The 27,659-nt window shown below is 53.5% G+C and overlaps 2 protein-coding genes across 6 annotated transcripts; one reads left to right on the forward strand and one right to left on the reverse strand.

Annotated features, from left to right (window-relative positions):
- On the forward strand, positions 1-8,616 carry KDELR1 (KDEL endoplasmic reticulum protein retention receptor 1). The gene is made up of 5 exons (XM_003915823.2): positions 1-304; positions 1,030-1,130; positions 1,445-1,603; positions 6,366-6,618; positions 7,857-8,616. The coding sequence occupies exons 1-5, from the start codon at positions 214-216 to the stop codon at positions 7,889-7,891; spliced, it is 639 nt and encodes a 212-aa protein (XP_003915872.1). The 5' UTR covers positions 1-213; the 3' UTR covers positions 7,892-8,616.
- On the reverse strand, positions 8,096-27,643 carry SYNGR4 (synaptogyrin 4). 5 transcript variants are annotated; one of them, XM_003915822.5, is made up of 5 exons: positions 27,567-27,643; positions 26,154-26,353; positions 18,577-18,814; positions 16,294-16,433; positions 15,667-15,959 (listed from the first exon to the last, which is right to left on the reverse strand). In XM_003915822.5, exons 2-5 carry the CDS (start codon positions 26,244-26,246, stop codon positions 15,726-15,728), a joined length of 705 nt encoding a protein of 234 aa, XP_003915871.2. In that variant the 5' UTR covers positions 26,247-26,353; positions 27,567-27,643; the 3' UTR covers positions 15,667-15,725. The 5 variants fall into 5 exon arrangements, with proteins under 5 accessions (XP_031514949.1, XP_003915871.2, XP_009193140.2 ...); XM_009194876.4 differs by having other exon boundaries at positions 27,545-27,620; XM_003915821.3 differs by having other exon boundaries at positions 27,400-27,578.
- Between the last annotated feature and the right edge of the window lie 16 nt (positions 27,644-27,659).

Genomic DNA, 27,659 nt, shown 5'->3' on the forward strand with positions numbered 1-27,659 from the left:
CCCCTCCCGCTCTCCTCCCTCTTCCCGGCTCCAGCTCCGCCGCCAGCTCCGGCCTTTGCTCCCCCTCCCAGAGTCCCCTCCCCGGAGCGGAGCGCACCTAGGGTCCCTCTCCCTTCCCCCCAGCCCAGCCTCCCGTTCAGACCAGCAGCCTCGGGGGGCAGCCCCCCGCCAGCCTGCCTCCCTCCCACTCAGCCCTGCCAGGGCCCCCCAGCCATGAATCTCTTCCGATTCCTGGGAGACCTCTCCCACCTCCTCGCCATCATCTTGCTACTGCTCAAAATCTGGAAGTCCCGCTCGTGTGCCGGTGAGAGGCCCACCAGGGCTGGCGAAGGAGAGAGATTGAGGGCGGGGGTTGGGGGCGTCCCAGGACTCAGGCAGGGTTTGGGGGCACTAGGGGCACAGGTTCCACCCCCACTGCTTGCTGGGGATCTCTCTTCTAGGTTGTGGGTCTTCAGGGGATCAGCTCCCTTCCCCAGACTGGCGGGGGTGCATACAGTTTGATGTGAATGGCTTTAGGCCCCCAATTCAGCCACCCCCAGCCCCAGTCTGGGCAGCCCGAGGGTTCACGGACCGGGAACAGGGAACCATGGCAGGCGGGGAGGTGGCTGTGAGTTGGTGACGTGGACCGTGGCGGCCAGGAAGGGAACGGGAGGAAGGTGACCAGATCGGGGGGCTGAGGTCAGGGGAGGTCCTCCCTAGGCCCCAGCTCAGGTCCGGACTGAAGGAGGACCCCGAGGGGGTCAGGGGTGGCCATGAGGCCTAGTCTGGGACGGAGCCTCGGGCTGGAGTAGCTTCGGGGGCCTGGGCTGCCCCCTGGCTGTGGGCCGTGGGAAAGGGCCCTGATGAGGCGGGGCCGGCTGGGGAGGCCTCCGGGGACAGCTGCACTCCAGAGCTGCCTCCAGGCTGGTCCCGGGCGCCGTGCCTTAGTTTATTGCCCATGCAGCCCACCCCCAGCCTCCTCTCTCTTGCTCGCTCTCTCTCTCTCTCCCTCTCTCTCTTTCCCTCTCTCTGTCTCTCTCTGGACCACAGGAATTTCAGGGAAGAGCCAGGTCCTGTTTGCTGTGGTGTTCACTGCCCGATATCTGGACCTCTTCACCAACTACATCTCACTCTACAACACGTGTATGAAGGTAGAGGCTCCTCCCCACCCCTCTGGTCCCCACTGAAGCACTGGAGCCGGGTGTGGGTCCCAGACTCCTGGGTCTGAGGGAGGAGGGGTTGGGGGTCTGGACTCCTGAAAGGTCTGAGGGGAGGGAGGGCTGGGGGCCTGCTGGGTCTGAGGGAGGAGGGGCTGGGGGCCTGGACTCCTGGGTCTGAGGGAGGAGGGGCTGGGGGCCTGCACTCCTGGGTCTGAGGGAGGGGTCTGGACTCCTGGGTCTGAGCCTGCTGGGGCACAGACCCTGGCCTATGAGTTGAGGCCCCTTTTCATCATCCTCCTCCTCAGGTGGTCTACATAGCCTGCTCCTTCACCACGGTCTGGTTGATTTATAGCAAGTTCAAAGCCACTTACGATGGGAACCATGACACATTCAGAGTGGAGTTCCTGGTCGTTCCCACAGCCATTCTGGCATTCCTGGTCAATCATGACTTCACCCCTCTGGAGGTAGGCGCCTTGCTGTGACTCCTTATTTGGGGGGATGGTTGTGGCAGAGTAGCGGTGACAGGAGACCCTCTCACAGGCTTCCTTCTGCAGGGTATGCCCAAACTGCCTTATTTTAGGACGCATAAGTTCAGTGCATGGGCTGTGGGGTCAGAGGAGATTCACACAACAGCAGCAAGACTCACTATGTGTCAGTCGCTACCCTAAGCATTTCACCTACTTACCTTTCTCAGCAGCCCCATTTTACAGATGAGGAAACTGAGGCTTAGGGATCCTTTTTTTTTTTTTGGAGGCAGAGTCTCACTCTGTTGCCCAGGCTGAAGTGCAGTGGCACGATCTCGGCTCACTGCAACCCCCGCCTCCCAGGTTCAAGCAATTATCCTGCCTCAGCCTCCCGAGTAGTTGGGAAGACAGGTGCACATCACCATGCTCTGCTAATTTTTGTATTTTTAGTCGAGACAGGGTTTCGCATGTTGACCAGGCTGGTCTCAAACTCCTGGGCTCAAATAATCTGCCTCTCTTGGCCTCCCAAAGTGCTGGGATTATAGGTGTGAGCCACCACACCTGGCCCAGCATTCTTGAATTTGAATTCCAAATCTGCTAGTTTCTTTTTTCTTTCTTTCTTTCTTTTTTCTGAAACAGCCTCGCTTGGTTGCCCAGACTGGAGGCAGTGGCACGATTCTGGCTCACTGCAACCTCCACCTTCCAGGTTCAAGTGATTGTCCTGCCTCAGTCTCCTGAGTAGCTGAGATTGCAGATTTGCCCACCACCACGCCAGTATAATTTTTGTATTTTTAGTAGAGACAGGGTTTCAACATATTGGCCAGGCTGGTCTCGAACTCCTGACCTCAGGCATGAGCCACCACGCCTGGCCCCAAATCTGCTAGTTTCTATTAGCATGATCCTGGGCATGTGACTTGACCTCTCTGTACCTCAGTTTCCACATTTGTAAAGTTGTGATCAGGGCATTGTGAGAATTTACTGAGATTTTGCAGCATTGCCTGGTGTCAAAACACATAAAGACTCTAGAGTCAGAGTGTAAAGATTTGGATCCTGCCTCTACCACGTAGCAGCTATGGGATTCTGGGTAAATCACATAACTACCCTGTGCCTCAGTTTCCTCATCTGTAAAATGGAGATAATCAGTTCCTGTGTCATCGGGTTCAAATGAGAGGTTGGTATGAATAAAGCACAGTGTCTGGGGTGAGGTAGGAAGTGCCGTGTCAGTGTTCAGTGACTGAAGTGTTTAGTCCCATCTCTCATACTTTTAAATGTTTGCTGTTATGATTTTTTTATTCCATGGTGTTTTTGCTGGAACCTGTACAAACTCCTGGGAGGAATTTTGGGAGAACCAATGCTAAGTTTGCGATCTCTTGCGTCCTGGGGCCTGGCAGGAATAATAAATTCAGGGCAACCTTTTCTTATCTATGCCCACTCCTGCCTTATAGGAAGATAGGCCTGGGTGGCCAGATGTGCTGATCTTTTCAACAGCAGCCATAATTCAGGAGTTTTCAGGCAAGATGTAGCATTTTAAAATTTTAGCCACAGATTCAAACTATCTTGCTTTCTTGCTTTCTTGCTTTCTTTTTTCGAGACGGAGTCTCGCTCTGTCGCCCAGGCTGGAGTGCAGTGGCGTGATCTTGGCTCGCTGCAACTCCCGCCTCCCGGGTCAAGTGATTCTCCTGCCTCAGCCTCCTGAGTAGCTGGGATTACAGGCGCTTGCCACCATGCTTGGCTAATTTTTGTGTTTTTAGTAGAGATGCGGTTTCGCCATGTTGACCAGGCTGGTCTCAAACTCCTGGTCTTAAGCAATCCTCCCATCTCGGCTTCCCAAAGTGCTAGGACTACAGGCATGAGCCACTGTGCCTGGCCTTCAAAATATAGCTTTAAAAGCACTGTACAGGCCAGACAAATCCAACAGAGGGTGACTTTGGCCCATGGGTCAGAGATACCAGAGGGAGGCTGCATCATACTGTGGCGGGAATCCTGGACTTTGCAAATATATTGTTATCACCTTGCTTGGATCACTTATCCAAGCCCTTGACTTAGCTCATAACTGTCCTGTTGACTAGGGATTACTAGACCCATTTTGAGGATGGGGAGACTGACTGAGGCTGAGGGAGGTAGTGCGGCTTGCTAAAGGTGGAGGAGGCCAGACCAGAACACAGGCCTCTTTTTTTTTTTTGAGCCTTGCTGTGTCGCCCAGACTGGAGTGGGGTGGCATGATCTTAGCTCACTGCAACTTCTGCTTCCCGGGTTCAAGAGAGTCTCATGCCTCAGCATCCCGAGTAGCTGGGATTACAGGCAGCGGCCACCATGCCCAGGTAAAATTTTTTTGTATTTTTAGGAGAGACGGTTTTGCCATGTTGACCAGGGTGGTCTTGAACTCCTGGCCTCAAGTGATCCGCCTGCCTCAGCCTTCCAAAGTGCTGGGATTACAGGTGTGAACTGCCATGCCTGGCCTAAGGAAAATATTCTTTAAAAATTCAGATAGGCTGGGCGCAGCGGCTCATGCCTGTAATCCCAGAACTTTGGGAGGCTGAGACAGGTGGATCATGGATCACGAGGTCAGGAGTTAAGACCAGCCTGGCCAAGATGCTGAAACCCCATCTCTACTAAAAATACAAAAATTAGCCGGGCGTGGTGGCACGCACCTATAATCTCAGCTACTCGGGAAGCTGAGGCAGGAGAATCACTTGAACCTGGCCAGCAGAGGTTGCAGTGAGCTGAGATCGCACCACTGCATTCCAGCCTGGGTAACAGAGCAAGACACCGTCTCAAAAAATAAAAAATAAAATAAAAAAATAAAAAATTCGACATCATGGAATAGATAAAAATGCAATAAGGCTGGGTGCAGTGGCTCACGCCTATAATCCCAGCACTTTGGGAGGCTGAGATGGGTGGATCACTTGAGGTGAGGAGTTCAAGACCAGCTTGGCCAATGTGGTGAAACCCTGTCTCTACTAAAAAAAATACAAAAATTAGCTGGGTGTGGTGGTGAGTGCCTGTAATTCCAGGCACTTGGGAGGTTAAGGCAGGAGAATCACTTGAACCCGCGAAGCAGAGGTTTGCAGTGAGCCAAGATTGCGCCACTGCACTCCGGCCTGGGTGACAAGAGCGAAACTCCGCCTCAGAAAAAAAAAAAAAATGCAACAGACCTTCTATCTCTGCCTGAGCTATGATTCTATTCCCTAAGGGCAACCCCAGGGGTAAGAGTTGAATGGGCATGAATTTCATGGTTTCGTGTCCCAGCAGCATCAACTAACCTGGCTTGACGAGAGCCTCCCTGGAGGATTCTGGAGGATTCTGGGAGCAGGTCCTGGACTCTACCTGCCTCAGTGGGAATCCGGACATGTTTCTTATCCCTTGGGCCTCAGTTTCCTCATCTGTAGAATGGGAATGACAACAGTACCTACCTCATGGGGTTAAGGCTCAGGCCAGTGAACACCCTAAGGAGCGGTGCCTTGGATGTCGTAAATGCTAGAAAAGCTGGAGTTGTTATGAACAGGTACTGGTGCCCCCACCTTCCTCCCACAAACCAAGACAGCCGAGGAGCCACACCTGCCACCTGGCTTTGCACTCTGAGGGGAGGTTTCAGTGTGTCTGCAGATCACACATCACCCCAGGTGGCACTTTCAGGGAGCTGGGAACTGAAAGGGGGCTGGCAGATGTCTTCTCCCCTGTCCCATGATGTCCTGTCCTGCTCACGAATGATGGTTGTCACTGCTGCCTAAATGGTGGCCTGTGCTGAGCACATGGGGACCCCTTTATAGATGCTCGCTCCCATTTCCTCACTCATTCAAGAACTGTACTAGGTGCTACGGCCGCGGGGTGAACAAGAAGTAGGATCCCAGCCTTCACAGAGCTCAATTGCTGGTGCGGGTGGCCAGGAAGGAGATAAGATGGTGTGACAGTCCTGGGGGAAGGATGGCCAGGGAGGGTCCCTCTCAGGAGGTGACTGATGAGCTGAGGCTGGGAGAATATGGAGTAGGCAGATGTGTGACAGTGTGGGGAAGAGCTTTTCCTGCTGCGGGAACAGCATATGCAACATGCCGCAGGAAATGGCATGTGGGCCGTGCGCGGTGGCTCACGCCTGTAATCCCAGCACTTTCGGAGGCCGAGGCGGGCAGACCACCTGAGCTCAGGAGTTCGAGACCAGCCTGGCCAACATGGTGAAACCCTGTCTCTACTGAAAATACAAAAATTAGCTGGGTGTGGTGGCAGGCGCCTGTAATCCCAGCTACTCAGGAGGCTGAGGCGGGAGAATCGCTTGAACCCAGGAGGCAGAGGTTGCAGTGAGCTGAGATCGCTCCACTGCACTCTAGCCTGGGTGACAGAGTGAGACTCCATCTCAAAAAGAAGAAAAAGGAAGGGAAATTTCCAAGGCAAGATTCCAGCCCAGCCTGCCTTTCAGAGAGGCTCGACTGCAAAGTGTTCATGAGGACGGACCGCAGATCCTTGGTTCGAATCATTGCTCTGCTGCTTGCTGGCTACATGGTCTTGGGCGAGTATCTTACCTTCTCTGGTGTCAGTTTCCTCATCTGTAGAATAAGTGTGCTAATCATAGGATCTCCTCGCCGGGCCATGGTGATGATTAAATCAGAGATACCAGTAACTCAGGCAGAACTGTGTGTGGCACGTGGCAGCGCCTGGACTACCTTCTTTCTCTCTCCACCTTCGCAGCACCTGTAACTGCCATGTCGTCCTCTGCCTTCTCTCCCGCCCTGTCCCCTCCCACCTCATCCTGTCCTTGGTCTCTCTGCAGATCCTCTGGACCTTCTCCATCTACCTGGAGTCGGTGGCCATCTTGCCGCAGCTGTTCATGGTGAGCAAGACTGGCGAGGCGGAGACCATCACCAGCCACTACTTGTTTGCGCTGGGCGTTTACCGCACGCTCTATCTCTTCAACTGGATCTGGCGCTACCATTTCGAGGGCTTCTTCGACCTCATCGCCATCGTGGCAGGCCTGGTCCAGACAGTCCTCTACTGCGATTTCTTCTACCTCTATATCACCAAAGGTAGCCGGGATGTGGGGCGGCTGGACGGGAACCTCCCATTTCTGCGGCTCCTGCCCTCCCTGGGGCCTGGGGCCTGGGGTCTGTCTCCTTACCCCTGTATTATGCAAAGGAGGGAGCGTTTCTTCACCTGGTTTCTGGGGTTGCAGGCCCACCATCCTCCTAGGAATTCAGACCGTTAGCCTCTGTCCTTAGCCCCCATGTCACTTGGAGTGCAGGCCAGGCAGGGCAGGGACTCAGCCCACTGAGATTCGTTCATTTATTCATTCAACGAACGTATTGAGTACTTTCTGTGTCCCCAGCCAGGTGCCAGGCTCTGGGGATACAGTAGGAGGAGAAAAGACAGACAAAGACCTCTATTTCCCTTTTATTCTGGTGGAGGAGATGGTGAATGAACAAGTAAAGAGAAATAATCGATCGGGTGTGGTGGTTCACGCCTATAAACCCAGCACTTTGAGAGGCCATGGCAGGTGTGGTGGTTCACGCCTATAAACCCAGCACTTTGAGAGGCCATGGCGGGTGGACGGCTTGAGCCCAGGAGTTTGAGACTAGCCTGGGCAACGTGGCGAGTCCCTGTCTCTACAAAAAAATGGAAAAATTAGCTGGGTGTTGTGGCGTGCACCTGTGGTTCCAGCTACTCAGGAGGCTGAGGTGGGAGGATACCCTGAGTCTGGGAAGTTCAAGCCTGCAGTGAGCTGTGATTGCCTGGGTGACAGAGTGAGACCCTGTCTCAGAAAAACAAAACAAAACAAAACCCTTAAAAAAAATACATAGAAAGAGAATTGGCCAGGCACAGTGGCTCATGCCTGTAATCCCAACACTTTGGGAGAGTGCTTAAGCCTACGAGTTCCAGAGCAACGTAGCAAGACCCTGTCACTACAGCAAATAAAAAATTAAAAAATTAGCTGGGCATGGTGGTGCATGCCTGTGCTCCCAGCTCCTTGGGAGGCTGAGGTGGGCGAATTGCTTGAGGGGGTCAAGGCTGCAGGGAGCTGTGACTATACCACTGCATTCCAGCCTGGGCTATAGAGTGGGATGCTGTCTCAAAAAAAGAAAGAGAATTGCCAGTAGCGAGAAGGGGTAGGAAAGAAAGAAACCAGGAATGTATTCGTGAGTCCTGGGGACCTCCCTCCCTGTGGACCTGCCCATCTAGCGTGCCTGCCCTGCTCTGGCTGTGGGAGACTGTCCCCTCCCTGCAGGGGCCCCAGCGGTAACATCCTCCCTGTTTTCTCTCCTCACAGTCCTAAAGGGGAAGAAGTTGAGTTTGCCGGCATAGCCCCGGTCCTCTCCATCTCTCTCCTCGGCAGCGGCGGGAGGCAGAGGAAGGCGGCAGAAGATGAAGAACTTTCCCATCCAGGGGTGATTTTTTTAAGAACCCACCTCTCGCGCTCCGCATCCCGCCTCCTGCCGGGTTTCAGGGGGACAGTGGAGGATCCAGGTCTTGGGGAGCTCAGGACTTGGGCTGTTTGTAGTTTTTTGCCTTTTAGAGAAGAAAAAAAAAAATCTTTCCACTCTTTAGTTTTTGATTCTGATGACTCGTTTTTCTTCTACTCTGTGGCCCCAATTTTTATAAAGTGTTTTTGAGTGTCCTGTGGGCCAGGGCAGGGTCCAAGATCTTTTCCCTTCCCCAGGCCCCTCGGCTCCCTCCCAGATCCCACCCCCAGCCCCACTGGTTGCCAAACACTAAATCTACCGACACCCATCTGCCCCACCTCCTGCTATGGCCATGAACCGCAACCCCCCCTAAATTTCTAGGTTGGGGATAGGGAGAAAGGGAGGCCCAGGAAGGTCTCCCCTGATTTTTTTTCATAGTAATTTTTTCCCCCAGAGTTTGAGTTTTTTGGTCTTCTCATGGTTTTTTGGCAAATTAGGGGGACGCGGGGCTCAAGTGCAGGAAGGGGGCTGGGCCGAGGGTCCCATGGCTCTCACACCATGTTTTTGTACAGAACTGATGGTTGATTCTTTGTTCTCTTGAAATAAACAGAAGAAAATGAAACCTTTCTTTCGCTGCTCCTTGCCGCTCTGTCTCTGGCGTGTGTGGGGTCTCGCCCCTGCCCTTCTTTCTGCTTCTGCTTTTGCCTTGTTGACCATCTGCAGGCGACGAGGCCTGGGAGGAGCAGGAAGAGGAGAAACTGGGTCTCCCAAGACTCTCAGCTGTGCAGTTCCTTGCGGTGCTGCTGGGAAGAAGTTTTGGAGAGAATCTTGAAGAGTCTTCTTACCTTGGCACAGAACTTGTCTGATGGTTCTCCAAACCCTCAGGGTTGCAGAGGACCTTCAGGAGCATTGGCTGGGCGTGGTGGCTCATGCCTGTAATCCCAGCACTTTGGGAGGCCGAGGCAGGTGGATCACCTGAGGTCAGGATCACCGGCCTGGCCAACATGGCGAAACCCTGTCTCTACTAAAAATACGAAAAAAATTAGCTGGGCGTGGTGGTGCACACCTGTAGTCCCAGCTACTCAGGAGGCTGAGGCAGGAGAACTGCTTGAACCCAGGAGGCGAAGGTTTCAGTGAGCCGAGATTGCGCCACTGTACTCCAGCCTGGGCGACAGAGTGAGACTCCATCTCAAAACAAAACAAAACAAAAAAGAGCATGTATGTCAGGGACCACACGTGGGCAGCCCCCGTCCCACCCTAACTTGACATTTTCTGTTGAGGCATTGTTTTCTTAAAAAAAACAAGAATGGGTCACTAGCCTTTAAAAACCAGATTTTCACATTAAAGTCTAGAATCTAGATTTCTGGCTTCTCTTGAAAAAAAAAAAAAAAAAACAACCATCAGTCTAACAATGCTGGGTCCTCATTTCTGGATGGCAACAGATGGCTGGATCTGAATGGATGGGACGCAGCTCTTTTCACCACAGTCCCCAGGACTTGGCTGCAGGCTTGTTACATTTATTATTGGGCTGACGCCATGTGGTTATTTTTGTTTGTTTGCGAAGTTAAGAGGAAAGTGAAATATTTTCCTTGTCTCTCTCCAGATTGGCCTCACACCTGGCCTACTTTCTTCACTTATGTTACCTGCCTGGCTGTTGTTAGCTTTTGGATTTTTGACCCTTGACTAGGTCAAACTTCCTAGATGTCCTCTAAGACCTTCCTAAACTGTATAACTGCCTGCGGCTTCCCTGGAGCCTGGCTCTGGAAGCCTGAGGAGGCCGGGAGCTGGCGTTTCCTGAGCTCTTCTTGAAAGGGACCAGGCACTGTGTGTTGCGTGGATGAGCTCCCGCGACCCTCATGGCTTCCCTACAGAGGGGGCAGTTTGTGGATGAGGAAACAGGTTCAGGCGGTGAGTGGCAAAGGTGGGCTTTGCACCTGGGCTTTGTGATGCCAGGGCTTGTGTGTTTAACCAACGCTATGTGGTTTTTCAGTGTTTTTTGTTGTTGTTGTTTCTTTCTCTTAAGTCAAGGGACCTTCTGTTTAGATTTGTGCCTGGAAGCCGAATATGGAAAACAGGAGCAGGGCTGCTCACTCTCTGGGGTTGACTGGGGAAGGGGTTGTATTGCTGCCTGCTCAACCCAAGCCACCTGTTTTTTTTCTTTTTTTTTTTTTCTCACTCTCCCAGGCTGGAATGCTGTGGCACGATCTTCTCTCACTGCAACCTCTGCCTCCCTGGTTCAAGTGATTTTCCTACCTCAGCCTCCAGAGTAGCTGGGACTACAGGCGTGTACCATCAAACCTGGCTAATTTTTTTTTTTTTTTTTTTGAGACAGAGTCTTCCTCTGTTACCCAGGCCGGACTGCGGTGATGCGATCTCACCTCGCTGCAACCTCCGCCTCCTGGGTTCAAGCAGTTCTCCTGCCTCAGCCTCCCAAGTAGCTGTGACTACAGGTGCCCGCAACCACACACAGCTAATTTTTGTATTTTTTAGAGACGGGGTTTCACCATGTTGGCCAGGCTGGTCTTAAACTCCCAACCTCAGGTGATCCACCTGGCTCAGCCTCCCAAAGTTGCTGGGATTACGGGTGTGAGCCACCACACCCGGTCTAATTTTTGTATTTTTTGGTAGAGACAGGATTTCACCATGTTGGCCAGGCTGGTCTCAAACACTCCTGACTTCAAGTCTTCCAGCCTCAGCCTCCCAAAGTGCTGGGATTACAGGCATGAGCCACCACACCCAGCCCTGAGGCATCTCTTTTTTTTTTGCTTTTTTGTTTTTTTGAGAGCGAGTCTTGCTTCATGGCCCAGGTTGGAGTACAGTGGCACAATCTCAGCTCACTGCAACCTCTGCCTCCCAGGCTCAAGTGATTCTCCTGCCTCAGCCTCCCGAGTAGCTGGGACTACAGGTGCCTGCCACTGTGCCCAGCTAATTTTCTTTTTTTTTTTTTTTGAGATGGAGTCTCGCTCTGTCACCCAGGCTGGAGTGCAGTGGCGCGATCTTGGCTCACTGCAAACTCCGCCTCCCAGATTCAAGCAGTTCTCTGCCTCAGCCTCCCAAGTAGCTGAGATTACAGGTGCCCACCACCACATCTGGCTAATTTTCGTATTTTTAGTAGAGATGGGGTTTCACCATCTTGGCCAGGCTGGTCTTGAACTCCTTCCCTAGTGATCCACCTGCCTCGGCCTCCCAAAGTACTGGGATTACAGGTGTGAGCCACTGTGCCCAGCCCAATTTTTGTATTTTTTAGAGATGGGGTTTCACCATGTTGGCCAGGCTGGTCTTGAACTCCTGACCTGAGGTGATCCACCCGCCTTGGCCTTCCAAAGTGCTGGGATTATAGGCATGAGCCACCGTGCCCGGCTGGCATCTCTTTGAAGAGTCTGAAAAGCATCCATCTGAATCCGGTTCAATTCTTTAGCTGAATGCAGTGGCTCACGCCTGTAATCCCAGCACTTTGGAAAGTGGAGGTGAGAGAATTATTCGGGCCCAGGAGTTCAAGACCAGCCTGAGCAAAAGAGTGAGACACCCTCTTTAAAACAAAAAAAAAAGAGGCCGGACGCCGTGGCTCACGCCTGTAATCCCAGCACTTTGGGAGGCCAAGGTGGGTGGATCACGAGGTCAGGAATTCGAGACCAGCCTGGCCAACATAGTGAAACCCCATCTCTACTACAAATACAAAAATTAGCTGGGTGGCATGCGCCTGTAGTCCCAACTACTCAGGAGGCTGAGGCAGGCGAATCACTTGAACCTGGGAGGCAGAGGTTGCAGTGAGCCGAGACTGAGCCATTGCACTCCAGCCTGGGTGACAGAGTGAGACTCCATCTCAAAAAAAAATAAATAAATAAAAAACAAAAAACTAACCGGGCATGGCGGCCTGCACCTTTGGTCCCAGCTACTCAGGAGGCTGAGGTGGGAAGATTGTTTGAGCCCAGGAAGTTGAGGCTGCAGTGAGCCGTGATCACTCTACTGCACTCCAGCCTGGGCAACAGAGATCCTGTCTTTGGGGAAAAAAAAAAAATCTGTCTAATTATTTAGTTTTATAGCCAATACAACTCGGACCCAGTGACACACCCAAGCTTATCCAGAGGGATGTCTAGCGCTGAGTCCTTTCATTTCCATGTCAGAACACCTCCTGTCTCCCTGCGCTGCTGCTGTTTTCTCTCTACGCCCAGCGGGACCACATAGTTATTTCTTTTCTTTTTTTTTTTTTTTTTTTTGAGACAGAATCTTGCTCTATCGCCCAGGCTGGAGTGCAGTGGCGCGATCTCGGCTCGCTGCAAGCTCCGTCTCCCGGGTTCACGCCGTTCTCCTGCCTCAGCCTCCCGAGTAGCTGGGACTACAGGTGCCCGCCACCAGGCCTGGCTAAGTTTTTGTATTTTTAGTAGAGACGGGGTTTCACCGTGTTAGCCAGGATGGTCTCCTGACCTCGTGATCCGCCCACCTCTGCCTCCCAAAGTGCTGGGATTACAGGCGTGAGCCACTGTGCCCGGCCTCACGTAGTTATTTCTACACCTCCAGGTACAGGGCCAGCCACACAGGAAGCCTCCAGAAAAGGACTAATGGAACCCAAATTTGATTCCCCACATCTCGTATCCTTTTGTCCGCTTTGTGAACTAGTGCTCTGCAGGCCACGATGGCCCCAGGCGGTGTGTTTCATTTGGCCTACCCAACGTTTATTTTGTATTTGTTGCCCACCGATTTCAATTTCTTTTTTTTTTTTTTTTTTTTGAGACGGAGTCTCGCTCTGTCACCCAGGCTGGAGTTCAGTGGCCGGATCTCTGCTCACTGCAAGCTCCGCCTCCCGGGTTTACGCCATTCTCCTGGCTCAGCCTCCCGAGTAGCTGGGACTACAGGCGCTCGCCACCTCGCCCGGCTAGTTTTTTGTACTTTTTAGTAGAGACGGGGTTTCACCGTGTTAGCCAGGATGGTCTCCATCTCCTGACCTCGTGATCCGCCCGTCTCGGCCTCCCAAAGTGCTAGGATTACAGGCTTGAGCCACCGCGCCCGGCCTCAATTTCTTTTTTTGAGATAGAGTCTTGCTCTGTCACCCAGGCTGAAGTGCAGTGGCGCCATCTCGGGTCCCTGCTACCTCCGCCTCCTGGGTTCAAGCAATGCTCCTGCCTCAGCCTCCTGAATAGCTGGGACTACAGGTACCTGCTGGTTGTAGTTAATTTTCGTATTTTTACAAATACAAATTGTAAATTTTGTATTTGTTAATTTTTGTGTTTTTTGGTTAATTTTTGTATTTTTAGTAGAGGTGGGGTTTCACCATGTTGGTCAGGCTGGTCTTGAACTCCTGACCTTGTGATCCACCCACCTCGGCCTCCCAAAGTGCTGGGATTATAGGTGTGAGTCACTGCACCTGGCCTGATTTCACATTTTATTTTATTTTATTTGGAGACGGAGTCTCACTCTGTCGCCCAGGCTAGAGTGCAGTGGCGCGATCTCAGCTCACTGCAACCTCCCCTCCTGGGTTCAAGCGATTCTCCTGCCTCACCCTCCTGAGTAGCTGGGATTACAGGCACCCGCCACCATGCCCGGCGAATTTTTATATTTTTAGTAGAGACGGGGTTTCACCACGTTAGCCAGGATGGTCTCAAACTCCTGACCTCATGATCCACCCGCCTCGGCCTCCCGAAATGCTGGGATTACAGGCGTGAGCCACCACGCCCGGCAGATTTCACATTTTAAAACCCCCTCACAGAATGGATGTCCAAATTGTCGTAGAAAAACTGGAGTTTCTATAGCTGCACTGTTTGGTAGGGTGGCCAGTGGTTATGTGTGACCATTGAGCCCCTGAAACCTGGCGAGTCCACACTGAGGCGTGCTATTGGTGTAAATACACAATGGGTTTCAAAAACTTAGTACCAAAGAGTGGAAAATGCCTCACTAATTATTTTTATGTTGATTACATGTTGAAATGATATTTTGGATATATTGACGTAAATAAAATATTAACATTAATTTTACTTGTTTCATTTTACTTTTTTCTTTTTTGAGACAGAGTCTCGTTCTGGAGTGCAGTGGCGTAATCTTGGCTCACAGCAACCTCCACCTCCTGGTTTCAAGTGATTCTCGTGCCTCAGACTCCCAAGTGGCTGGGATTACAGGCATACCCGACTAATTTTTGTATTTTTAGTAGAGACGGGGTTTCACCATGTTGGTCAGGCTGGTCTTGCACTTCTGGCCTCCTCAAGTCATCCGCCCACCTTGGCCTTTCAAAGTGCTGGGATTACAGGCATGAGCCACCACATCCAGCCTTGTTTTACTTTTCTCAATGTGGCCACTAGACTACTTTAAACTCTCCTTGGGTGTCACATCAGATTTCAAGTGGACAGCACTGTTCTAGAAACCCCAGGCTGGCCAAGTGGTGGCTCATGCCAAGAATCCCAGCACTTTGGGAGGCCAAGGCAGGAGGACTGCTTGAACCCAGGAGTTTAAGACCAGCCTGGGCAACAGTGAGATCCCATCTCTTCAAAAAATTGAAAAATTAGCCGGGAGTGGCGGCACACACCTGTAGTCCCAGCTACTTTGGGGCTTGAGGCAGGAGGATTGCTTGATGCCAGGAGGTCAAGGCTGTAGAGAGCTATGATTGTACCACTGCACTGCAGTCTGGGCTGCAAAGCAAGATGCCATCTCAGAAAGAAAAGAAAAGAAAAGAAACTTCAGACCCCGTTACCGAATGTGCGCTGATTGGAGGCTGCCCCTCCTGGACGTGGCCCTGTCCCCACTACTCCCTTAATAGGCGCTTCACCCACTGGGGTTTCCTGCCTGGCTCCTACAGGTCAGAATGTTTGTGGCCTGTGCCCGAGTCCCCCGCTTACCACTGGGGTTCTCCTGGAATAAAAACCCCTCCTCCCCGAAGATATTCTTTGAAATATTTGAAGACAAGGGTCTCCCTTGAATCTCGTTTGCGGACTCAGCACCTCCTTCCTTCACCGACTCCTCACACGCCATGGTTTTTAGTCTTTGGTCACCGTGGGGAGTGAAAGGGCTTGGGCTTGAGTGACAGGGCTGGGTCCCATTGTTGGCCCTTCTTTTTGGTGTTCTCTCCACAGGCGGAAGCATTTTCTCTCTCTGAACTCTCTCTCAACTGTAAGAGGAGGCTCCTTGTGCCTCCTCCCCTGGCCAGTGTGGGGACTCAAGGAGTAATGACAGGACTTAGTGTGCAACAGGCCTGAAAAAAGTGCTTCCTGGCCAGGCGTAGTGGCTCACGCCTGTAATCTCAGCACTTTGGGAAGCCGAGGTGGCCGGATCACAAGGTCAGAAGTTCGACACCAGACTGACCAACATGGTAAAACCCCGTCTCTACTGAAAATACAAAAATTAGCCAGGCTTGGTGGTGCGTACCTGTAATGCCAGCTACTAGGGAGGCTGAGGCAGGAGAATTGCTTGAACCTGGAAGGCAGAGGTTGCAGTGAGCTGAGATTGTGCCACTGCACTCCAGCCTGGGCGACACAGTGAGACTCTGTCTCAAAAAAAAAAAAAAAAAAAGTGCTTCCCTCCTCTCACCACTTCCAATCCATCACTGTCAAGGTGGTGCCCCAATGATGGCTCCAGGGGATGCTATGGAAATGTGACCCAGTGCAGAGACCCCAATGGTGACCTTGTGGGATTCTTACCCACCTTCGCCACTCAAGGGACAAGAGTGGAACAGACATGATAAGGACTGAGGGCTGTTTTTAGAAACCCTTCTGGAGGGAGCATTCTCTCTTTATTGATGTGGATAAGGATATTTAGTTGTCAGGCATCATAGCGAGGCGGGGGGCCTTTGGAGCGGTCAGACAAGGGGACAGGGCAGAGCTGGCATAACTCAGGCTGTTGGGGCCAGTGGTGGGCATGTTCACAGAGCTGGTGGCGGAGGGCGAGGGGAGGGTGGTCAGCACCATGCCGCCCTCATCCAGGGAGCGCTTGTAAGGGACTGGAGCATCATTTCGGAGGTCCTGGAATGCCAGGTAGGCCTGGAATATCTGTGGGCAGAAAACAGCGTGCTGAAGGCTGGCTTGGGCTGGGCAGGTCAGGAGAGGGACTGGGCTGGGGACTGGCCTGGGAAGGAGACAAAGGGTACCGGTGTTTGGACTGCTCACTGTCCAGGAGCCCTGGGCCAAAGCACAGGCCCTGATGCTGGGCTGTGGCTGCTCAGATGAAGCGGCACCTGGAAGGGACCAGCGGAGTCCTGGGGGAGCCCCCTCGTCCCTGACTCCCAGGGGAGCTAAGTGAGAGCAGGAATGTTCTAGCCCTTTCAACCCCACCCTGCAGAGGGTGCCCCTCCTAGGGAGGGGCGGTGGAGGGGCTTGTCCTCACCCAGACAAGGATGGAGAAGAAGGTGAAGGCGATGGCCGCCTGGGCACTGCTGCTCCCCAGGAGGAACGCTTTGGGCGGCGAATGCTGCCACTGGTTGGCCAGGAAGCAGAAACCCACGAACCAGACAACTGCCCAGAGAACTGCGGTGTCACAGGGAGAGAAGAGGGGGCAGGAGGAAAGCTCGCTCAGGCAGGGCTGCTGAGGCACGGGAAGGATGGGGCTGGCAGTCTTGCTGCACGACCTTCTACGTGTTATTGAAAAATACTTTTTGCCGGGCGCGGTGGCTCACGCCTGTAATCCCAGCACTTTGGGAGGCCGAGGCGGGCGGATCACAAGGTCAGGAGATCGAGACCACGGTGAAACCCCGTCTCTACTAAAACTACAAAAAATTAGCCGGGCGCGGTGGCGGGCGCCTGTAGTCCCAGCTACTCAGGAGGCTGAGGCAGGACAATGGCGTGAACCCAGGAGGCGGAGCTTGCAGTGAGCCGAGATCCCGCCACTGCACTTCAGCCTGGGCGACAGCGCGAGACTCTGTCTCAAAAAAAAAAAAAAAAAAGAAAAATACTTTTTGTATCAGCTTCTGTGTTGACACATCTCGCAGGAGTCATTCCCCAATCCCTCCTTGCCTTCCCTAAAGCGAGCTGCTGGAGCAGAGTTGCGCTGTCTAATACAGGAGCTGCCGGCCACATGCAGCTGTTTAAATTTCTATTCATTAACACAGGATTTTAGGCCGGGCGAGGTGGCTCACACCTGTAATCCCAGCACTTTGGGAAGCTGAGGCAAATGGATCACTTGAGGCCATGTGTTTGAGACCAGCCCAGGCAACATGGCGAAACCCCGTCTCTACTGAAAAAAAGAAAAATTAGCCAGGCATGGTGGCGGGCGCCTGTAGTCCCAGCTACTCGGGAGGCTGAAGCAGGAGAATGGCTTGAACCTGGGAGGCGGAGGTTACAGTGAACTGAGATTGTGCCACTGCACTCCAGCCTGGGCGACAGAGTGCAACTCTGTCTCAAAAAAAAAAAAAAAAAAAGTTTCTCAGCTGCACTGGCCACATTTCTTTTTGTTGTTGTTGTTGTTGAGACGGAGTCTGGCTCTGTTGCCCAGGCTGGGGTGCCATGGTGCAATCTCAGCTCACTACAAGCTCTGCCTCCCGGATTCAAGCGATTCTCCTGCTTCAGGCTTCCGAGTAGCTGGGATTACAGGCACTCACCTCCCTGCCCAGCTAATTTTTGTATTTTCAGTAGGGATGGGGTTTCGCCTGTTGGCCAGGCTGGTCTCGAACTCCTGGCCTCAAGTGATCTGCCTGCCGTGGCCTCCCAAAGTGCCAGGATTCCAGGAGTGAGCCACCGTGTCCCGCCAGTGGCTGCATTTTAAAGTGCTTAGTAGCCACGGGTGGGAAGTGGCTCCTGCATGAGAAAGTGCGGGCACAGAACATTTCCACCCTCACAGGGAGTTCTCCTGCATAGCAGGAGATTGAATGACCTTCCAGGGCTCCCTTGGCCCTAAGTCACTGGGAGTGGCCCAGTGGGGAGGAGGAGCGGCAGGGTGGGGAGGAGTTGAGATCAAATAGACCGAGAGGAAGGAGGTCAGGCCCCAAAGAAGGACACACATTTTGTGCTAGATGTGTGCCAGGCTCCATCGGGAGTGTTTGGCAGTGGTTAGGAGGCAAGACTTTGGCTGGGCGTGGTAGCTCAAGCCTGTAATCCCAGCACTTTGGGAGGCAGAGGCGGGCAGATCACGAGGTCAGGAGATCGAGACCATCCTGGCTAACACGGTGAAACCCCGTCTCTACTAAAACAAAAAAAAATTAGCTGGGCATGGTGGCATGCGCCTGTAATCCCAGCTCCTCGGGAGGCTGAGACAGAAGAATCGCTTGAACCCGGGAGGTGGAGGTTGCAGTGAGCCGAGACTGTGCCAGTGCACTCCAGCCTGGCGACAGAGTGAGACTCCATCCCCTCCAAAAAATAATAAAAATAAAGATTTTCTGTGAACGAGGGAAGCAAAGAAAATACAGGGCAGAAGGGAGGCTGCTATAATTTGCCTGGGGGTCAGAAGAGGTGACCCTTACCCAGAGTCTAAAGGGTAGTAATAATTCCCCAGGAGGAGACAGCAGGTGTCAGGAGCAGTGAGAAGCTCTGGGCCACTTGTGGTCAGATGCCTCCTGCTGGGAGGACGGTCAGGGTGGAGGCCGGCTGAAGGGTTGTGCCCGGGAGGCCCTGGGGAGCCAGGAGGGCTGTGAGCAGGAGGAGGGGCAGCTCTGGGTGGGAGGTCCTGGGGGCTTACCAGCCAGGATGAGGTCCAGGAGCTGGAAGGCTGTCTTGAAGCGGGTGTCAGCAATGTGGGTCTCCTGGGTGTCCAGGACGAGGAAGGCCAGGCAGCTGAGGAAGGCCAGGAAGCTGGCTACCACGGCAAAGCTGCAGGCCACATTGTTGCTGTTGAGAATGCAATGGAGCTGCGGAGACTCCATCTTGTTCTGGTAGCCATCGGTCAGCAGGGATGAGAAGATAATCAGGGAGAAGACCTGTGGATTCCCAGGGGCCAGAGAGGAGCTCAGTCTCTCCCTGAAGTTGCTCCTCCTTCCTCCCTGGTGCTGTCGATCTTTCTGTACACCCAGTCACTGGTCCGTCTGGGCCCCTCCCTCCTTGTCATTGTCATAGTGTCACAGCCCTCAGCTTCCTGCCCCTCGTCCCCTCCGCTGCATCCTGGCTCAGGCCTCGTCCGCTCTCCTTGGCCCTTGCCCCAGCCTCCTCCCAGCCTCCTCCCACCTCCAGTCTCCCCCACCTCAGCCCATCCCCACCACGGCCCCAGAGGAGTCTTTCCACACCCTGCCCCTCCCTGCCCACAGTCCCTCATGGCTCCCCAGTGCCTCAAGACTGAGTCCCAGCCCTGAAGCCTGGCCTTGGAGGCCCTGCAGAATCTCCGCTCCCCTCACTCTTCCAGTTTCATCTCTCCCCACTCACCCCTGCCTCCTCCACACTCTCCTTCTGCCACCAAACCCAGGTACCCGTATAAAATGCTTGGCCCGTTGCCCGGGACATGGGAAGAGCTGAATCAGTGTTTGCAGTCGTGATTATTCTCTCTGCCTCTCAGCTCTTCCCTCTGGGGTGGTTCTGAGGACTAAATGAGAGGAGGCACTTAGAGCCCTTCCCTCTGCGACTTCTGTCTCCTCCCTCCTGGCCTCACTAATTCCTATTCATTTCTTAGGTTCAATTTGCAAAATCGTCCAAGCATACAGAAAAATACGAAGAGAAACATAAACGCCCAGTGTCGACTGGCCAAACTAACACATATTAACATTTTGCCTTGTTTTATGGCTTCGGGATTTTGTTTTAGACAAATAACGACACTGATCTGGTAACCCTGTCCCTCTTGTCTGTGCATGGTGCACAGTCTGCGTCCATGCCTGTCTTCTATGTGTATTTGCTAAATAAACCACAGAAACAGTCTACAAAGCCTCACCCAGGTCATCCTTACAGCCACCCTAGGATGCGGGCACGACTCACAGCCATGTGTTTCAGATAATGGAACTGAGGCACAGAGAGGATAAGGAATTGGCTGAACCCAATTAGCTGGCTGGGCGAGGTGGCTCATGCCTGTAATTCAAGCACTTTGGGAGGCTGAGGTGGGAGGATTGTGTCAGGCCAGGAGTTCGAGACCAGCCTGGGCATCAGAGTGAGACCCAGTCTCTACAAAAATATTAAAAACAAAAATTGCTGGGGGTGGTGGTGCATACCTGTAGTCCCAGCTACTTGGGAGGCTGAGGCAGGAGGATCACTTGAGCCCAGGAGGTTGAGGCTGCAGTGAGCCATGATCATGCCACTGCACTCCAGCTGAGGTGAGAGAGCAAGACTTTGTCTCAAACCAAACAAACAAACAAAAGGCCAAGCACGGTGGCTCACATCTGTAATCCCAACACTTGGGAGGCCAAGGTGGGAGGAATCACTTGAGCTCAGGAGACCAGCCTAGGCAACAGAGTGAGACCTAGTATCTACAAAAAATTTAAAAAAAAAAAAAAAAAAATGAGCTCAGTGTGGTGGCGTGCACCTGAAGTCCCAGGTACTTGCAGGCCTGAGGTAGGAGGATCACTTGAGACCCGGAAGTCAAGGCTGCAGTGAGCTCTGATAGTGCCACTGCACTCCAGGCTGTGAGACACAGTGAGACCCTGTCACACACACACACACACACACACAAAGTCAGCTGGTCAGTGTCAGTGTCAGAGCCTGGATTTGAACCGAAGCAACCTGGCTCCTGAGTCTGCCCTTGACTGCCTGCTCTCCTGCCTCATGCTGGACCACACGCCTTGAGTAGGGGGGCTCCTATCAACGAAATTCAGTGAAAATTTGAATCCCCAGTGATTTGTCCCAGATGGTCACAATGCAGCAGGGCAGGTCTGTGCCAGACAAAGATGAGCTGGTGTGTAGATGGGGCGGTGGGGAGGAGGCTGGGGCCTGGGGTCAGGGAGAGAGTCAAGGCGGAAGCCGGACTGAGGGCTGGATTTAAGGTGAGTTCTGAACTGGACCTTAAAGAACAAGGAGTTTCTTGGGCAGACAAGAGGAGGAAGGGCATTCCTGGCAGGGCGGACAGCACGTGGAAAAGCCAGATGCTGCAGAGCGGGCAGCTTCAGAGATAAGAGAGAAACTCACTGGAGGGTTTTGGTGTGAGATGAGGCTGGAAAAGTGGGTGGGAGCCAGGCTCTAAGAGGCCTGGAACACCAGGGCCAGGAGCCAGACTTGGGGAGCCATGGAAAGCATTCAATGTTATGAATGGGAGGATTCTGTGCAGGGGACAGCCAAGGTCAGCCTTGGGGTTAGAGAAGCCCTCTGCGGTCACGTGGCTGATGGATTGGAGGTGGGCAAGACAAGAGGCCAACACACCTGAGAGGAGGCGGGGAGGCCCAGGCGAGAAACGCTGAGGCCAGAGCCCTGGGGAATTCAGTAATATTTAGCGTGTAAAATAGGACTTGGTGATTGATTGGAAGTGGCAGTGTTGGCGATAGGGGTTGGGGGTGAGGGTGGGTAGGCCAAGGGAAACAGACTGTTGAAAATCTTCCCTTTGGTCTGGTGTGGTGGCTCGTGCCTGTAATCCCAGTGCTTTGGGAGGTTAAGACGGAAGGATCGCTTGAACCCATGAGGTTGGGAGTGCAGTGAGCTGTGACTGCACCACTGCACTCCAGCCTGGGCAACAGAGTGAGACCCTGTCTCAACACAGAAGAAAAAGAAAATCTCCCCTTCGTTAGAACTGGAACTCTTCCTGGACAGGCTCCACACAGGACTCTCTCTCTCTTTTTTCTGTTTTTGAGACAGTGTCTCACTGTGTCTTGCAGGCCGGAGTGCAGTGGCGTGATCACGGCTCACTGCAGCCTCGACCTCCTGGGCTCAAGCGATCCTGCCACCTCAGCCTCCTGAGTAGCTGGGACTACAAGTGCGAAATACCATGCCTCACTCATATTTAATTTTTTGTAGAGATGGTATCACTATGTTGCACAAGCAGGTCTCAAACTCCTGGCCTCAAGCAATCCTCCTGCCTTGGCCTCTCAAAGCGTTGGGATTACAGGTGTGAGCCACCTTGCCGGGCCCCTCCTCCCTATCCCCAGCATCCAGCACTAGACTGGACTTCAGCAAATGTATGTTGAAAGAGTGAATGACTTTGGTTTTGTCTCGACTCTTGCCCTGCCCTTCAGAGTGGAGATGGAGGAGGCAAAGAACTGACCCCTAAACTCCTCAGCTTCCGTCCATCCTCCCTTCTCCTTTGCCTTAATTGCCTTCTGTGAACAACAACAGCAACACCCGGACTCCCTGTTTTTGCCTAGCCCTTCGGCAATAACCAAGGGTATTCACATCCATCATCTCACTTGATCCGCACAGCAACCCTTGGAGGGAGGCTGTAAGATGTTTCTGCCTATTTTGGAGCAGAAGAACTGACTATAGAGAGGGAGTGTCTGGCCCTGCTGGTCTGAGGCAGAGCCAGGTCGAGGACGGGAAAGCACATCGATCATTTTTGAGACCATATTCATTTTACCTGTGCTACCTCCCTGGAACCTCACACCGGCCCCACGTGGTGGAGGTTATTAATTCATTTCTGTTTCACAGGTGATAAATCGAAGCCATTTTGGTGGAGTGGAAAGAGCCAGACGCGTCTGACTGTGCCAGCTGTATGGCCTGGGGCAAATCACCCATCTCTTGGAGCCTCAGTTTCCTGGTCTGTTTCTATGCTATGAAAAGGAGGAATGCGGGGTAGGGGCTTGGGTCTACCAGGTGCTCAGGAAAATGGTCATTCTTGTGATTTGCCCAGAGAGGGGAGGCGTCCTCTCAAGGTCAGTAAGCGGTGGAAGGGGGATTGGAATCCAGCCCTCCTGACATCTAGGTGGGTGGGCTGTCTGTCCACTGACCCCCAAAACCCTGGGCTGTGGCATGAGCCCGGGGCACTGGAGATTGGAGGAACAGGGGCTCATCCGGGCTGGAGGGACCCTATCCCTCTGAAGCCTCAGTCCAAACTCCTTCCATGCCCTCCCTGGCCTGTCCCTAGGGAGGGAGCAAAGATTCATCAGTTAAGGCACCAGCTGGCAGGCGGCAGTGAGGACAAGAGTACCAGCTGCCCAGAGACTCCCTACTGAGGAGCCAGACCAGGGGGGAAGGAGGAGAGGGCGGGGGGGTGGGGAGGGTGGATGGAGGCGGCAGGCAAAGTCCGTGACCAGAACGTCTGGCATGGTTGGCGGCTCTTCCTCCCCTTTCCCTGCATCAGTCCACACCAGCTGGGCTTCCGTCTCCCTTGCCACCCGCCCTGCCTTCTGAGGCTTTCCAGATGGGTGGGTGGATCTGAGTTGGCCTTGCTCATTAGCTGGGTGATGTCCTTGGGCAAGCCACTCAGCCTCTGTGAGCCTCAGTTTCCCCTTGGGTTAAACAGGGATCATAATGCCTGTGTCATAGGGTTGTGGTGAGGAGTAGCGAAGTTAACACCAGCAAAAGATCAGGGGCTGGGATGTAGTTTTCAAGATTCCCCTCTTTCCCTGGGGAAGGACAATGGACAAAAATCTCGATCATCCTAGGCCCTCTCCTCACTCACGAGTAATGGTTTGTTTTGATAATAATCACTGTTTAAGGCTGGGTGCGGCGGCTCACGCCTGTAATCCCAACACTTTGGAAGGCCGAGGCGGGTGGATCATTTGAGGTCAGGAGTTCAAGACCAGCCTGGCCAACATGGTGAAACCCCATCTCTACAAAGAATACAAAAATTAGCCAGGCATGGTGGTGCATGCTGGGAATCCCAGCTACTCGGGAGGCACGAGAATTGCTTGAACCCGGGAGGCGGAGGTTGCAGTGAGCTGAGATTGCACCACTGCACTCCAGCCTGGGTGACAGAGCAAGGCTCTGTCTGAAAAAAAAAAAAAAAAAAAGAAAAATCACTAAGGAAAGATCACTACTTGCCTGTCCCACGCTAATCAGTTTATAGGCATTAATTTGTTTCATTTTCACAATGGTCCTTCCTAGGAGTAGAGTATTAGGATCCTCTTTTTACAGACGAGAGTATGGAGATGTTCAGAGAAATCAAATAGCTTGCTCAGGGTCACACAGACACAGAGTGACCACGCAAGCCATCAAACAAAAGGGACACTTTTGAGAAAGAAAGATGCTGCTGTTGGTAATGATGCCAGGCCTGGCCCAGGTAAACTGGGCAGTAAGTCACTTTGCATGGACAGCACGTGGCTGAGCCAGGATTCCAGGCCTGTTTGTTCCTTCTCCAACCTCAGGCTCTAGAAGGGGCAGAGAGGAGATACTCTGGATTAGGACTTAGGGGAGACCCTGGGTTTGAGCTGGGGAACCCCACCTACTCCCAAGACCTCGATCAAGTCTCATCGTCTCCCTAGGCCTTAGTTTCCAATTCTGTTAAAGCAGAGCGGTGGAAGCAGCACAGGTTAAAGGTCAGAGCCACAGCTCTAACCCTTCATGTACTGAGATCCAGAGATGAGCAGTGATTGGTTCAAGATCACAGAGCAAAGTCTGCGCTGAATGAGGATTTGACTTCAGGTGTCCAGATTCTTTAGGAATGTGGGGATGATGAAATGAACGGTGCCATGGTGCCTGGCACACAGTGACCACCCAACATCTGGCACTTTAGGTCTGCACTCCTTATTCTCTTCCTAGAGGCCCCAGCCCCTGTTCCTCTCCTCCTCCTCCCTCAACTGGGAGGTGGAAAATAAATGGGCTCTGGCATCTTACAGATCTGAGTTTGAATCCTGCCCCTGCCTCTTACTGAGTGACCTTAGCCAATACTGTCTAACAGAACTTTCTGGCATGATGAAAATGTCCCATATCTGCACTTTTTTTTTTTTTTTTGAAATAGAATCTCACTCTGTTGCCCAGGCTGGAGTGCAGTGGCGTGATCTCCACTCACTGCAAGCTCCACCTCCCAGGTCAATGCCATTCTCCTGCCTCAGTCTCCCGAGTAGCTGGGACTATAGGCACCCGCCACCATGCCTGGCTAATTTTTTTGTATTTTTAGTAGAGACGGGGTTTCACCGTGTTAGCCAGGATGGTCTTGATCTCCTGACCTCGTGATCTGCCCGCCTCAGCCTCCCAAAGTGCTAGGATTACAGGCGTGAGCCACTGCGCCTGGCCACAGTTTTGTTTTTTTTTTAAGACAGGGTCTCACTCTGTCACCGACGCTGGAGTGCAACCTCCGCCACATGGGCTCAAGCCATCCTCGAGCCTCAGCCTCCTACGTAACTGGGACTACAGGCTCATGCCACCATGCCTGGATTTTTGTATTTTTAGTAGAGACAGGTTTTTGCCATGTTGGCCAGGCTGGTCTCAAATTCCTGACCTCAAGTGATCTGCCCACCTCGGCCTCCCAAAGTGCTAGCTTTACAGGCATGAACCACCACACCCAGTCTGTACTGTTTGAGAGTCCCCAGCCACATGTGGCTGTTGAGCACCTAAAATGTGGCCACTATGACTAAAGAATGAACTCTTTTAATTAGCGCAACGTGAGGTAACCACATGTGGTTGTGGCTACCCCATTGGACATCCCAGATTTAAGAAATTTACTGAGGCTGGGTGTGGTGGCTGACACCTGTAATCCCAGCACTTTGGGAGGCTGAGATGGGTGGATCACTTGATGTCAGGAGTTCGAGAGCAGCCTGGCCAACATGGCGAAACTAAAAATACAAAAATTAGCCAGGCGCAGTGGTGCACACCTGTAATCCCAGCTACTAGGGAGGCTGAGGCAGGAGAATCACTTGAACCCAAGAGGTGGAAGTTGCAGTGAGCAGAGATTGTGCCACTGCACTCCAGCCTGGGTGACAAAGCGAAACTCCTTCCTTCCTTCCTCCCTTCCTCCCTCCCTCCTTTCCTTCCTTCCTTCCTCCTTCCCTTCCTCCCTCCCTCCCTCTCTCTTTCTTTCTTTCGAGATGGAGTCTGGCTCTGTTGCCCAGGCTGGAGTGCAGTAGTACGATCTCCGCTCACTGCAACCTCCACCACCCGGGTTCTAGCGATCCTGCCTCAGCCTCCTCAGTAGCTAGGATTATAGGTGTGTGCCACTACGCCTGGCTAATTAAGACTGTTTCGAAGAAAAAAAAAATTTACTTAACTTTTCTGAGCCGGTTTTCTTATCTCGGAGATGGGACTTGCAGCACCTACTCTGAGGGCTGTTCCTTACTATGAGAGTCTGTAAGTGCCTCAATAGCACGGGCCCATAGTGGGGTGCTCAGGAAAAGGTGGTGTCAGCATTTGCTCCCTGTTGCCTTGTCTCCCCGTCTGACCCCTTCCTTGCCTGCCCCCCTCCCACCTCCCGCACTGTCTGGGAGTTGAGAGCTCCTGGCTCCTGTCACCCAGGGGCATAGTCGGGCCACGGGAGGGCCTCACCCCCTCGAAGACCCGCGTGATGGTCTTGGGCCTTCTCAGCAACTGCACGGCTTCGCTGCTGGCCAGGTCCTGGAGGCTTTCGGGGATGTGCATGGCAGCTGTTCTCCTTTGGGGCCACTGGGAGGTGGGAGTCAGGGTGCTGGGCGCTGCCTGCTGGGCACTGCTGTCCGGGGGCTTCAGGCCGGCCCTGGGCTTGGCTGCTGTGGGATGACACAGATGGGGGATGCCAGTCAGGGAAACCGGGTGGATGGGCTGTTGGAGGCCCCAGGATTGGGGGACATGGGGTGGGGATGGGGGGTCCCTGGAGGGGAGTTGTGTGGGGTGAGGCGACTGCTGAGCCTCTTAGGAGTCAGGGTGTGGGGTGAATGGGTTGTCAGGGGCCCCAGAAGTGGGGACATAGGATGGGGATGCAGGTGGGTCCCAGGGAATGGGGTTGTGTGGTGAGGGGGCTTCTGTGGGCCCCAGGAGTGGGGGCACAGGATGGGGGTGATGGGGGGTCCCAGGAATGGGGTTGTGTGGGGTAAGAGGGCTGCTAGGGGTCCCTGAAGTGGGGGACATAGGATGTGGGTGCTGGGGGGCTCCCAGGAATGGGGTTGTGTGGGGAGGGCTGCCAGGGGTCGCAGAGGTGGAGGTGCAGGGTGAGAGAGCCGCTGAGGGTCCCCTAGGTTGAGGTGTGGGTTAAGGGGGTCTACGGAGGATTCCAGAGAGGTGAGGGCCTGGGGTTAGGGGGATTCTGGGGAGGGCCTGGGGTTAGGGGGATTCTGGGGGTCCCAGGAGTGGGGGGACATAAGTGAAGGAGCTGCTTCAGGTTCCAGAAGTCAGGAATGTGGGCTGAGGGGGTTGTGGGGTGAGGGCTGTCAGGGATCCCAGAGGTGGAGTGCAGGGGAGGGCTGGGATATTTGGGGACCATGTCTTGTGACCCAGGAGCAGGACTGGGTCCTTCTGTGAGAGGACACAGGTGGGATTTTCTGGGGACTAGGGGGTGCGGCCATCAGAGCCCCTGGGAGGTCTGAACCCGAAGAATCCCTTTCAGGTTTGGGGGTGACAGCACCCTTCGTGGAGAACCCAGGTATCTCAGGGCATATTTCAGGCTGTCTTGTGTCATTTGGGGCTATTTTCCCAGAATAAGGGCCTCCCTTTCGAATTCAGCTCCATTTTCATGAAAGTGCACTTCCTCAAGCTGGGAGTCGGGACCTCGGATTTGTGGGGAACCTCAGAATGAGGCCACGCCCTGCCACTAGGCTACCTTCTTAGAATCGCGGTCTCCCCTTTAAGGACCTGGAATGGCAGTGCTGGGGTTTGGGGGTGACGCCGCCTAAGAAGAGGCCGCCCCGTCTCTGGAGGGCCAATCTGCGTCACCGGAGGGCCCGCCCTTCCTTTCGCCCGCCCACCTCTCCTGATCCCTGGCGCCACCTTCGCCTTCTTTTGGTTCCGCTTTTTCCCGCCTTTTCGCTCCTCCACAGCTGATTGGCTGCGCTCAAGTCCCGCCCCCTCCCGCTTTCCGCC

The sequence above is a fragment of the Papio anubis genome, chromosome 20, assembly GCF_008728515.1.
Source record: "Papio anubis isolate 15944 chromosome 20, Panubis1.0, whole genome shotgun sequence".
Lineage (NCBI taxonomy): Eukaryota > Metazoa > Chordata > Mammalia > Primates > Cercopithecidae > Papio > Papio anubis.

Coding starts and splice junctions, on each gene's coding strand:
- SYNGR4 (XM_003915822.5), bottom strand. CDS start 26,246: ATGCACATCCCCGAAAGCCTCCAGGACCTGGCCAGCAGCGAAGCCGTG. Junction 18,815..26,153: donor TCACGCGGGTCTTCGAGGGG/GTGAGGCCCTCC, acceptor GGGAATCCACAG/GTCTTCTCCCTGATTATCTT. Junction 15,960..16,293: donor TCTTCTCCATCCTTGTCTGG/GTGAGGACAAGC, acceptor TTCTGCCCACAG/ATATTCCAGGCCTACCTGGC.
- KDELR1 (XM_003915823.2), top strand. CDS start 214: ATGAATCTCTTCCGATTCCTGGGAGACCTCTCCCACCTCCTCGCCATC. Junction 305..1,029: donor GAAGTCCCGCTCGTGTGCCG/GTGAGAGGCCCA, acceptor TCTGGACCACAG/GAATTTCAGGGAAGAGCCAG. Junction 1,131..1,444: donor TCTACAACACGTGTATGAAG/GTAGAGGCTCCT, acceptor CCTCCTCCTCAG/GTGGTCTACATAGCCTGCTC.